This window comes from Nicotiana tabacum, chromosome 1 (assembly GCF_000715075.1).
Source record: "Nicotiana tabacum cultivar K326 chromosome 1, ASM71507v2, whole genome shotgun sequence".
NCBI lineage: Eukaryota > Viridiplantae > Streptophyta > Magnoliopsida > Solanales > Solanaceae > Nicotiana > Nicotiana tabacum.
The window spans coordinates 55,364,593-55,378,031 of NC_134080.1; the positions used below are offsets into that span (position 1 = coordinate 55,364,593).

General features: G+C 33.8%; 2 protein-coding genes across 5 annotated transcripts; one reads left to right on the forward strand and one right to left on the reverse strand.

Moving 5' to 3' along the window:
* Window positions 1–1,625: 1,625 nt before the first annotated feature.
* LOC142172988 (protein REVERSION-TO-ETHYLENE SENSITIVITY1-like) lies at window positions 1,626–6,268 on the forward strand. Of its 4 annotated transcripts, none has more exons than XM_075237952.1 (4): window positions 1,655–1,777; window positions 2,103–2,228; window positions 4,826–5,173; window positions 5,800–6,268. In XM_075237952.1, exons 3-4 carry the CDS (start codon window positions 4,865–4,867, stop codon window positions 6,220–6,222), a joined length of 732 nt encoding a protein of 243 aa, XP_075094053.1. In that variant the 5' UTR covers window positions 1,655–1,777; window positions 2,103–2,228; window positions 4,826–4,864; the 3' UTR covers window positions 6,223–6,268. The 4 variants fall into 4 exon arrangements, with proteins under 4 accessions (XP_075093628.1, XP_075094053.1, XP_075094328.1 ...); XM_075238227.1 differs by having other exon boundaries at window positions 1,675–1,860; XM_075237527.1 differs by lacking the exon at window positions 2,103–2,228 and having other exon boundaries at window positions 1,626–1,777.
* A 2,008-nt stretch (window positions 6,269–8,276) lies between these two features.
* On the reverse strand, window positions 8,277–12,683 carry LOC107817068 (calcineurin B-like protein 10). Its single transcript, XM_016642847.2, has 9 exons — window positions 12,508–12,683; window positions 12,239–12,422; window positions 12,016–12,098; window positions 11,750–11,809; window positions 10,992–11,100; window positions 10,843–10,895; window positions 9,592–9,672; window positions 9,401–9,513; window positions 8,277–8,786 (listed from the first exon to the last, which is right to left on the reverse strand). Exons 1-9 carry the CDS (start codon window positions 12,529–12,531, stop codon window positions 8,711–8,713), a joined length of 783 nt encoding a protein of 260 aa, XP_016498333.1. The 5' UTR covers window positions 12,532–12,683; the 3' UTR covers window positions 8,277–8,710.
* Between the last annotated feature and the right edge of the window lie 756 nt (window positions 12,684–13,439).

Sequence of the window (13,439 nt, forward strand, 5' to 3'; positions counted from 1 at the left end):
TACAAAAAAAAAAATCTCTATTTTTTTTGTTCTTTGTCTATTGTTACTGTGTTACCCATTACTTAATATGGTTACAATATTACTTAACTTTTTATTAGCTTGTCACCTACTTTATATATAATATACTATAATGAATATGATTTTTCTTTCTCTTAAAATAATATTTTTATTTATTTTTAATCTTTCACTATATAATATTTGAATTTATCAATAATATTTTTAGTATTAATTATTTATTTGCTTTATTTTATCATTTAAGCTAATTCAAAGTATAAATTCTCTCACCCTATCTTTATCCCCCTCTTTCTAAATTGTTTTCCCTAGTAAGTATGATATTTTATTTAGTGTTTTATTCAATAATAGACAAAAATAAAAGTGCATATGATCAAACTATATAGTATTTCACCAAAATATTATGGTATTTTTATTATTAAACTTCTAGTAATTATTATTTTTGTTGAAGCTTTTAGCCTTTAAAAAATTTATTTCTATTGTATATTTGTTTAAAATTCAGAAAACTTAGTCTAAAACAGATATTTTGGATTATCCATTATGAAATAAATAAATTATTAAATATATCTTTATTTTGAACTTTAGTTTAAAACCTTAAAATATATTCTTCAACTCATTAAAAAGTATTGAATTTTTAAAATAAAATTAAAACTACACATTAGATTATGGTAGGATATAGTCTTCTCAGGTAGAATTGATATCAAAATTCTTTACTTTCTAAACAAAAAACTTCAGTTAGAAAATATTAGTACAGTGATTCAACTTTAGTTTTTAAAAAAAATAATTCTTATTTCAATTTAATTTCAATAAATGGAATTTTATATATAGTTCTTAAGTGATATTTCCTTATTTGACAATCTCCCACAAACTCTTTAAGATTGCCAAGTGACTTTATAATAGCTTGTCATTTGACTTAACCACAATGCAAATTTTCTTGCTTTAATATATATATAGATATAGATTCCCAATGGATAAGCATAATAGTCTTACCTCCATTGAGATCTCCTTTTCAAATTTCGATTGCACATTAAAAGTACGGTTTCAGATTTATTTTATTTGGTTGACGTAGAGTTTAAGATGTCAATTTTGTATAGATAAGTGTAGGTAGAAAAAATATTACAAAGTAATTTATTTTTTCAATAATTATTCTAAAACTTTCTCTAATTCTTTAGCGTTTGATCAAATATTTTCTCTAATTCTACCTACATAATAGTTTGATAGACAATTCTTCGATAGTTTAAATTTCAATTTCATGGAAGTTATGAAATGATATTCTTATGAGAATGAATAAAATATTTTCAAATGTAATTAAATAGCAAGGATGTCATATAAATAGGGATTAAAGGAGCACTTGATTTCCCCTTTAGTTTAGATTGGCATTTGAAAAATAGTTATGAAAGCATGTTGTATTAAAATATTGAGAAAAGTATATAGAAGTTCAAACTTTGAGAATTAATTTTAAAAAAAGGAACGAAAAGAAAATCAAAAAAATCACAGATAAAGTGGGGACCACAGGTGGGTCGGTGTTGCCAGGTTCATGTATCTAACCCAACTTCTGTTTTTCCCCATAATATCTGAAAGTAGAAGATAGTATTATTAGTATTAATCAATATAATAATAATAATAATAATAATAATAATAATAATGATGATGAATAAATGCGAAAAGAAATCAACCAAATATTTTCCCGTTCTTCTTCATCAACCCTATTTGCCATTTTCAAGAACAATTTGGAAGTATAAAACTATACAACTTACTCATTCAGGTATAGTTTCATCATCTTCTTGTCGTATAAGCTGCTGAGTTTTATCACTTTAATTCCGTGCCCCATTTACCGACTATTTGCAGGTGCATTTTCCTATTTTTCATTCCTGAAATTTAGTTAGTTGATTCTTCCATCTTTATTTATTCTCTGCAGTATACATCAAAATGTCATTCTTGATGTTGATATTTTAAGTAAGAAAAAGGGATTAAGGTTTTGAACCATTAAATGATTGTTTAAGCACCATATTTCGGTGCCAAGTGAAATAAGCCTTTTCAATTCTCTACTAAATCGTTGATCATATGAATTTGGTATATTTCTTATTTAGGTAGATAGTCTGCAAATGTGAGATATTCTTGGGAGGGAGTGCAATGCAGTCTTAACTAACTATGAAGTTAAGATTCTCTTATTTTAAGCTGCAAAGAGGAGAGGATGCTCTCAATTCTATCACAAGGTACTTATAAGATCGAATGTACTTCCTAGATCTAATAGAATGAATTTCCCGCATCCGTACTAATACCAATCCAACCCATTTCATGAATAAAATGTGACCAATTGACATCCAATAAAGTTAATCGGGGTGGCTGGGGTGGGGGTTAGGTCCTAAAACAATTTTAGTAGGTCCTAGTTAGCAGCTTCTCAAATTGTCCAGTAAGAAGCCAAAAGGAAGTTATATCACTGCAAAATTCATCAAAATACAATGCAGAAAATCTTATTGTTTCCACTTGTTTTTTTATTTTTTGTGCTGATATAATAGTAGTGTCACTGTACTCGGGACCAGTTTCCATCCAGAGGCAGATCTAGGATTTGAGTTTTATGGGTTCCTACAACGACCTCAAGTTCATACTACAATAACATATGGGTCCATAGTCAAATATCTATAGATATTTGGTGGATTTCTTATGTGTATATGCAAGGTTTAAGCAAAAGCTACTAGGGTCACGTGAACCTATAAGCAACACCGTGGTTCCGCCCCTGTTTCCGTCAACTACAATCTGGTAACTACATGAAAATGCAATAGTAGGTCGTCCACATGTTTGCGCATCTATACATGAAGCACCAACTGACATGTATGATCTTTTTTTTCCTCAAGTTCTCAGCTGTTAAGATGACCCCCTTTACTGTAAACCATGTAAAAAAGCCATATTCCTTGGTGCCCTTGGAATCATGTCCAATAGGTATTGGGAGCCTGACTATTTATCACCAGAAAATCTGTGGAAGTATGATTTAACTGAGAGCATACCGCTTCTTTCTCTCTCCAATCTCCATCTCCAAGTGTCCTAGCTAGTAGTGTTGATTCCATTTGTAAAGAAGTCAATCAAACATTGTAACTAAGCTATTTCTCAATCCAGTAGGTTTTCCCTGAATCTCCGCACCCAATGAGCTCCCCCATTTCGTTTCCTGCGGATCTGTTGTACTGTCATCCCCCTCTGACTCGAGATTCTATAAATGTTTGGGCACGTGACTTATAAGAACACTAGTATTGGAAGTTTGGACTTAAATAATAGGAAATGCGTATGACAGAACACACCTGGGATAGAAAGGTTAAAACCCCTTCAGATTCTTTTCCTGTCTGTTAGTTGAAATAGGTTGGGAAATTATTCCGAGGCAGTATTATATCTGTTTAGTTTCTTGCTACTTCAGATCTACAATGTCATGGACTATTGAACATACCTAGTAATTTAATGCTAAAAATGCTTCTTCTGTTTTCCAAGCACCACTTCTTGTGGCTCATATCTGACTTCAAATATAGAGGTATAGTGTCATTCATTCACACAATATCTTTTGCTCGAGGCAACTTGTTGATAGGAATGTTGATTCCCATCTAGATGATGATTCCATTGCACTGGCACACTTTATTAGGGTTAAATACTCTGAAATCATCCCTCCACATGTATTCTGGACAGTATGGTTAAAGAGAAATGATAGGCTAATCCTCGTCTTTTGTAAAGTTCAAATGTCTACAAAACTAGTATTTTTGGTGTAGTAGACAGGCTGTATATGATTCAGATCAAATGTTGGAATTCTTGGATTCCTTGGATTTCTAGCATACCATGCATTCTTTTGTAACGTTTCAGGCTCTTTCTTGATGTTGTGTTAGCAATAAAATTATATTTTGTCAGTCAATGGAAAAACATAGTAGTGTGAAATCATTCAGTGTGATTGAATACAAAACATACGTTTTACCAGTACCTGTCATTTGTTTGTCGTTCTTCAAAGCTATAAGCAGATCCCAAGTGTTGCCTACTTCTAGAAGCCACTTCTCACTATCCAAAAAATGAAACCCAAAAGAGCAGGATTAGGAATCACCAGAGAAATACTTTGATTTTTTTTAAGTTAAGAAACAACTCAGAGAATTCTACTTAGTCATTTCACAAGAATACCAAAATACCACATATGCAGCTCAAATGGCAAGCACAAACCTGGATTTAAATATTGAATTGCAAGAGCGCAAAGGATTCCTGGGGAAGAAAGAGATCGACACAAATTTTTTGCAGTGAGCTGTAGAGCAGATCATTGTGAAGATCTAATATCCCATGTTCCTTTTTATAAGGAAGCACAAACCTGAAAATTTAATAGCAACAGTGCAAAGGATCACTATGGAAGAAAGGGAATCGACAGAAAGTTTGCTGTGAGCTGTAGAGCAGATTATTGTGAAGATTTAATATTCCATGCTAAATAGGGACACTGAGACCATGCAGTCAAAACTCTAGAAAGAGAGTACAATTCTCTAAGCTGTGATTGAAATTTTACTGAAACCAGTCATTAACTGTAAGCTTGAAGGAATGGTATCAGTTACCGCATTTTATATGGAAGAGAACTTTCCCATTTCTTAGAATTGATGAATACGAGTTGTATCCAATGAAGTTTCTTATTATTTTTAGATGTTTTATCTTCATTTTCAAACTTCTTTAACCATCATCAGCCATGGATGTTGATGCTACATCTGCTGATCAGTTGGTGCAGTTGTATAAAGTAGGACAATTGATACCTAATGTCTTTTGATAGCTGCCTCAACTGACTTTTGTTTTTCTTCTTTTCGTGCAACAGAAACCTCTTTTTCATGACTGCAAAACTGTATATTGCCCTATGCCATCAGGAGGACTTTCTTTAATGGATTTGGAACCTGCCTACAAAGTGGAGAGCATAAGAACAGTCGAAGACATTCAGCATGAATTTTGGCCTCTTAACGAAATAGATCCAGAGAATGCTAAGTTCCCCTGTTGTTTAGTGTGGACTCCTCTACCAGTGGTCTCATGGTTGGCACCTTTCATTGGACATGTAGGAATATGCACAGAGGATGGTACTGCTGTCGGCTTTTCTGGTTCCAACTTTATTAATGTTGATGATTTTGCATTCGGTTCTGTGGCCAAATACCTTCAACTACACAGAAAGCAGGTATAACTTCTTGTGACATGCTCTAAGCCTTTGAATTGTTATTGTTGAATTGTGTGGCCACCACATTTAAAGGTTTAAGTTGTTAGAGAGAACACAACAACAGGCCAATGTAATCCCACAAGTGGGGTTTGTGGAGGGTATTATGTATGCAGACCTTACCCCCCCTACCTTCAAGAAGGTAGAGAGGTTGTTTTAGAAAGACCCTCGGCTTAGGAAAAATAAAAGGAAGGGCTGCAGCAATAAGAGAGAATTCAATTTTAGTTAATATATTATGTTTTCAGTACGCCCCCTCACGTGTGAGCTAAACATGTGAAAATTCGTTTTGATAATGTGCGGCAATGATAATTGAATTCAGGACCTTTGCCTACTCGGATATCATGTTATATTATGTAACTACCTCATCTCAAAGTTTAAATTGTTAGAGGGCATACTGTTTTGTTAATTCATTATATTTTCAACAGTTAGTTGTAGCATTATTCCTGTATTCCACGCACTAACCACTCCTATCTCCCTTAGTGCATTGGTGTTGTTTTTTCATTCACATGTTAGAATTCTTAAGCAATAGAGCTGATTTATCTTACCAATATAATACTGACAGAATTGCTGATTGTTGAATTCCTGGACAGTGCTGCTTTCCACGAAACCTTGCTGCGCACACATGCAAGCATGGCTATAAACACACAGAGTTTGGGTCTGCAGTTACTTGGGATGATGCCATTCAATCAAGTATCCGTCATTTTGAGCACAAATCGTATAACTTATTCACATGCAACAGCTATTCGTTTCTCGCTAATTGCCTGAACAGGCTCTCTTATGGTGGATCAATGAACTGGAACATGATCAATGTTGGAGCTCTTTTATTGTTCAAAGGACATTGGGTTGACAACATCTCAATCTTGAGATCATTTTCACCTTTTATTCTAGTTGTATGCTTTGGCATTTTCATGGTGGGATGGCCGTTTTTGGTAGCATTGTTGGCGTTCTCGCTTCTTCTTTTAGCATGGTTTGTTTTTGGTACTTACTGTGTAAAAAATCTGTTGGATTCCTAATTTATTGTATCACACTGCTACAAGATTTAAACTTTTTAATTCTTAACGCGCCAAGAGCTCCAGGTAGAACTGCATCATGACACCTCGTGTGACCCGAAATTGTGAATTTGATAACCAAATTGCCAGTACCAAATGAAAGAGAAATGACATGGAAATGTGCATTGCTGATTATTAAGTTGTAGTTATTCCTGAAGAATGTGGAAATCTCTTCATTATGTTTGCCTTTCTTTTCTAAGTGAAGTTATCGAATTACCCTTAACACAGAGCTTTTATCAGTGCCTTCCACGAACTTCATCATGCTCCACATTTTGTAGCCTTCCATAGCCTAAAGGCCACCATATTGAAATCTATCTGTTGATATCACAAGGTTTGAACCCTGATGTTTAAAATCTTTTTGAAAAGATGACACATAATTTTAGTGCCATAACCATCCATTTATATGAACCATAGAATATTCTTGTGAATAACAATATATTCAAGCTAACACTTTAGTCTAGCAAATCATGAGAGACGACAGTACAAATTAGAGCAGAGACGAAAATATTTGGTGATTTTTTTTCATCTGCTCGAGTCTTCGTAGGTAGAGTTGCTCAATACCTATGCTCATGGGAGATAGCAGATATCTAGTGGATTAATAGAGGTGCGGCTACTGGACTTTCGCTATCTTGGGTGCAGCATTCAGACTGCTTCGGTAGCTGCACAACGCTTGTATTGCCCTCCCACAATCCCGTTTTATGGTTTAGGCAACTCCCATTTTGTCCGTTGTTATTACGGGAATCGCTTTTGCTTTCTTTCCTTCTGGCTACTAAGATCTTCAGTTCGCCAGGTTTTCTTTTGCCTGCCTATGGCTTCAGCAGCTGCAAGTTGGCCGGACACCACCATTATAGAATAATACTGTTCAACAAGTTTTCAAAGGTGTTCCATGTATTTGACTAGATAGAGTAAGTACCAAATGAATGACGAAATATCTATTTCTGAGCCAATATTAACAAATGAATGACGAAATGTATTTGACTAGATATTTCAAAGGTCAATATTAATGAATGACGAAAATTCCCAGAAGAATTAAACAACGGAGCTTAAGTAAGGGAGACCCCTTGCCTTTCTTCCTGGGAAGGCCAGGATGTGTCTCTAAATATCTATTTCTGAGCCAAAAATACTCCAGTGAAGTCAGAATATTTTAACAACATGATTTTGTTTTTCTTTTAGCAAAAGCAACGAGAATTTTAATAAGTGTAGCCATTAGTTGATCCATAATTAGTTCAGACACAAAAGTTGAAAACTGAAATTACACCAATATGGTATGGGTCATGAAAGAGTTCATAGCATTTTTCTCATATAGTTATTTTACTATTCTCTCTTAATATATTAATTGTTCTGAATTTTACAATTTATTTTTGTTTAAAAGCGTTTCTAACATATTAAAAATCAAGTGTACCTGTTAATTTTGTTTTATTACATTTACAGAAAACGCTTTCGGGGGCATATACTGATTGACATCTTTAACTCGATCTGAATTACAAAATCCGTTAATCCTTATTATAATATGTTGTGCTATATGTTCCCATCTTATCTTGTCTGTGAACCAGTGACTCTTTAAAAGTTTATTTACACTCATTGTACATTTTATCATGTATCAAATAACTCGTTCGTTTTTTCAAAACCAACATACTAAAATCCGATGAAGTTTTTGTTCAAAAAAAAATAAAATATCCGGTGAAGTTTATTTAAAAACAAGACCAACAGTTAATATTGCCAACCTTCTGAAACTACTGGATGAGATAAAGAGTCAAGTTAGATAATGGCATTAAAAAAACTCAACCAAATGATCATGTCAAAAATAAATACTCTAAAAAGAATGGAACGTTCTGACTCAGACAGTCAGGCTAATCCAGCCAAAACTGTACCACATCTAGAATGGCAATTCATGAAAAGGAAGGATTTCTGAACTGGAAGCATGTGAAAACACTATAAAGAAACAGCCACTTGACTCTAACGAACAAACTTTCTAATTGATTGAAAAATAGCACGAAAATCTCTATACAGCAGTGATGTAGAATAAGAACAGACCAGCTTTTCATAACCAAAAGAAACAATAATGGCAAAAATGTATATACATGGCAATTGGCTTTTTTTTTTTTGGTTTTTGAGGGGGTGGGGTGGGTGGGTGTAAGTACACACAGCATATTCTAACAAGAGTGCATAGGTTTGGGGGGGAATACATTTGAAGATTCACTAATCAATACTCTTAATCACCATCATATACAAGAGATTTTACAGATTGATTGTGAAAATAAATGAGATGCCGATGGCAGCTTAGGCCATTTCACCAGAAGAAAAGCCGCTGGCTGCTGCTTTAGACTTGATGACCAGCATGCCCCCTGCTATAATGGAGGACATTTCTTGCAATGGCTGAAAGTATTTAACCAGATTAAAGGAATTCCCAGCTCCAATCACATCGCAACGCTATGATCTAGCACACCACTTGTCACAACAAATGGCTTTTCTCCGAGTCCTCAACTTGTGTATGAAAAACAAAACTTGGGAATGCAGTAGTAATGTCCCTGTAAAATGAAGCACAAGAAATCAACATTTACAAAGATTTCCTTCTGACTAGGAAATGCAAGGGTTTTCACGAAAGCAAAAAAAATTTACTTCTCTGATTTATTACCAAAGAGATGAAGCAAAACAACACAGAAGAACAGCAATTTTAGTTCGGCCACATAATAAGGCCTCCTCTGAGAGGAGAGAATTTGATCGATCAGATGACCCACCAAACAGAATAGAGTCCAAAGGCAAAAGAGAAAGAGGAATACACAAGATAAACTACTCAGGCGATAATGAGTAGGTACTACAAGCTTCAAACTACTCAGGAAATAATGAGTAGTACTACAAGCTTCCTTCTTTTATTTGGGGATCGAAACACCAGAATTTTTTTTTCCTATTAACCTTCAATTATTCTCTCCTGAACCAAATGAGAATGTTTTTTTTCTGTATAGAGTGGTCATTGGGGGTTTAGTTTCTCCTTCATTTTATTTCGCCACTCCATCCTATTTAGCAAAACAAGTATAGCGAAAGAAAGAAAAGAAAAAGACCTAATATCTGGTGGCTTGCATGGAGGTTGAATCAACAATAATAAAAGCACAGAAGCCACGATACAGAAGAACAGTTAACATACTTCAAATAGGGAAGGGTCATGTTCTTCAGCAATGAGGGGTGTCTAATGGCGAAGTCTTTCCAGTCCTTCTTATCAATCTTACCATCTCCATCGGAATCAGCATCAGCAAATGTCTGTCGGAAACATGGAGACATAAATATTATGATGCAGACATAGTTTCAGAAAAAAGATTCACCTTGGCGAAAGCATACCTTATCAATAATTTCCTCGACCAGTTCATCAGATAGCTTCATTTCAGATTCCATCAGAATTGCAATTACCATTTGCTTAACCTAAATGAGGAAACTTTCCGATCAATTCATTTGATAAAAGTATGTAGAAATATAGAATTAAATTAGATGTCAACTTTAATAAACAGAACATTGCAAGGAGATTCTGCTGAAAGTTAAAAATAATTGAAAGCATGCATATGGATTTCAAGGAAAGATTGGTCACGCTTTTCTGGAAGCTGCCTCTTCTCTCTCCCACCCAAAGACTCACACAACCTAGACCAAACATTCCCGATTTCAGTTACCATAAACTCAAAGGCTATCTATGGATTGCAACCTTTATTGCATCAATATATGCACAAACATTCAGTAGTTACAACAATGATCCACATATGTACTTTATTTAACCAGGACTGCATGAAACTAAGTGTCCGTATTTCAAATGAATCAACAACAGAAGAAAAAAAGGAGGGCATTCTTCCTTAATAGAAGGATAAATGATGACTTCTGATCAAGTTTTGGATCAGTATTTATCAGCTATGGAGTTGATCAAATTAAATGGAGCAGGTGTGGGAAAGCTTGCAAGTTCAACGTGCTTTCTAAGTATATAATGCTATCAAAAATTGGTCCTCATAGCATCTTAACTGCTGCCAAATATCAACTTCAACACTTGTACTTCTCATATATTAGCTGTAACAGCTTTTAATAAGTTGAAGTACTTGATTTATAGTAAATATCCTGTATGAACCCTTGTGTGGTCTCCCTCGTCTGTCCCACTTAAAGGAAAAAACAATAGTTTGATATTCTCAGATGTATAATCCGGTCTGAGTTTATGAATAATCACTTTTACTCACATTCCCATCTGACTTTACAAATCAATCATTTTTTATCCAGAATAGTTTTTGAGACATCATCAGATCTATATTCCAGCTTTCAGTTTCAGAACCAATCAACTTTCTAGGTTCACATTGGTGGCAACTTAGTTCTTTTTCTAATAAGTTAAGGGTTCACATTGGTGGCAACTAGTTGAAGTTATATAGTTTATGCGTGCAATTATGGCAGAAAAAGCTATATTCCAATCATTCCCAGTATTTGTGAATAGAACTTAAACACTAAAGAGTGCAGGTTATCAGTTATTGCTAGACTTAAATCGAAGGTAGTTATTTTAAACGCATCTGGTACTATCACATCTTTGGAGTAAATTAAAAAAGAATTTCAAACTTGTTTACTCACTTCTTCTCGCTCAATGAACCCAGTTTGTCGTAAATCATACAACCTAAAGGCAACTGCAAGAGAACCAAAAAGAAAAGTGATTACAATGAGTTACAAGCATCAGATGACTTGAGTTACTATTAACTAAAAGAACGCCTTGCACCCCTTACAGTCTATTTTGTCTTCTATTGGAGCATAGGGATGGAAGATATTAAGTGCATGGATAAATTCCTCAAACTCAATGACTCCATTCTGCTTTTCATCAAAAAGATCAAAAACCTGCAGAAAAGGAACTGGAAAGTTCATTAACGTGAAGCTAGAGACGGTTATTGATGAAGAAATAAGGTAAGGCAAAGTTGATGCAAGGCAGATTTCTTATAGACCTTTCCTCGTTTTAAAGATATCTCCAATTTGTGTGTCAACCACTAGAAAGGAGCATGTCCTCAATATAGTTTGAACAAGATACTACATGCAAAGAACCACAAAAATAAAAACATAGTTGCTTAACTTATTTAGAGTAAGACGAAATTCAGATGGAACAAATAAGGTTACTAAAAGGTCGGAATGACTGTCTTATGTAGATTAGGTTTAGGGTTTGTCTCCGGAATCAAACAATGATACCTGTTCAACATAATGAGGAATGCACATGAGTTCTACATAAATTTACAGAGTGAATAAAATAGACTACAAACACCAAGGTATCAGTTTATTTGGCATCAACCTGTGATCAGGAAAAGTATAATCAATCCAATGCATCCAGAGATACTGAAGCATCAAAGTGCACTTAAAGTGGTATTTTTAGGAAATTAAGTTCTTCTATTAGCCACTTATAATGTGCTAGCATTATCATTATTATTATGGAAAAGGAGACAGATCTTCCAAGAGAGAACATGAGATGAACTAGGAACAAAAGTTTTAGAGCATTTACCCGGTCCAAAAAGAGATTCTCACCATATGGAGTTTGAAATAAGGCTAGCTGAAGCTCTTCCTGAAAAAAGAAAGCAAAAGATTAATTTAACAAGACAATATTTTCAAAGATCTAAAAACTTGGCAGAACTGACATTGCCAATTTAGTAAAGAAGGAATAAAGAACATTGTTATCCCAAATTATCAATCGAGTAGAGGAGGCATCAGATCAAGTAATAAAAAGGAGTAATAACAACAAAACCAAAAGCAAAAAGGAAACAAGCTCACCTTATGTATCAAACCATCATCAATAATAGAACAACTCAACTTCTTAAACAACTCGTATAATGCTTCCACTTCATTTACATTAACTGCAAAATCAAATTCACAACCACAACAACAACAACAACAAAAAAAAAAAAAAAAAAAAATCAACCTTTTTCAGTTCCAAAAAAAAAAAGAATTTCAGTAAAAAGAAGGGGAAAAAAAGGAAAAGGGGAATATCAATTACATCGAGATTCGTTGGCAAGACGGGCAAGGTCGGTATAATCATAACCCAACTTCTTCTTGTTGGGACGGTACAAGTGCTGACATTCCAAGCAACCAGAAGCAGCGTAGATTAAAGCTTCAATGAGTGCTATTATTGGGAAAAATGCAGCACATATTTTCTCTGAGATTGTCAATGAACTCGAACTCTGAAGAAATCATAAGAGATCAATGAATACCCAGAAAATTATATTTTTTTTTTGAAAAAAAGGAAGATTGAGTTTGTTGAATTACCAGAGAATCTCGGGTTGAATCCATTGATTTTTATCACATTTCTCCCTTAATTGCTTCCTCGTACCAGCTGGTCCAGATTACAAATAATTCAGAGAGAGAGAGAGAAAGGAGACAGAGAGGAGAGAGAAAAAGAAGGTGGTGTGTGTGTGGTGCGCGGAAGATTGTCTTGAAAGGATTGAACACGATGTCTATTTATATTTTTTCTTCCTCGTCCTAATATTATTCTCATTTTCCAATTTCATAACTTTTGTATACTATTATTTTTCTCTTCATAATTTCAAAACTTAAAACGACGAACTGTTTAAGTATGCTAAATTAATTTCGTAACTATATATTATATGAAATAAATATGTTATAATGAATAAATACTGATAATTTAATCCATATAAGTTAAGCTCTCGATAGTAGGATTTATATATTTATCTTAGAGGTCGTTTGGTAGGTGTATAAGAATAGTGTTGATTACGGTGTATTAGTAATACATGGATTATTAATGCATTAATTAGTAATGCAAGTATTAGTTATATAGATATTATTTTTTATCCACTGTTTGGTAAAAACTAAAAGGCATTGCATAATTTTTAGGAAAATTAGTTGTTTACAAAAATATTCTCCATATTCTTTAGTTTTAAGGGACTTTAAAGACAGTTTCATCTTTAACCACGATAATGCATGCACTAATAGCCTTGATATTGCTAATACCACGGTCGGTTATGTATTAATTATACGTATGATAATACCAAATAGGTTATATAATTGATATTTGCATTAGTAATATATAGATTAAAAAAGTATACCAAACAAAAAATTCGTAATACCAAAAGCTAATGCATACATTGTTTTCTCTAATGCCCGTTAAAGTTAAATGAAAGCACGGCTCTTTAGTGGGGTTTCTTTTTCTTTTATCAATCATTTGTTATGTGAAGTTTATT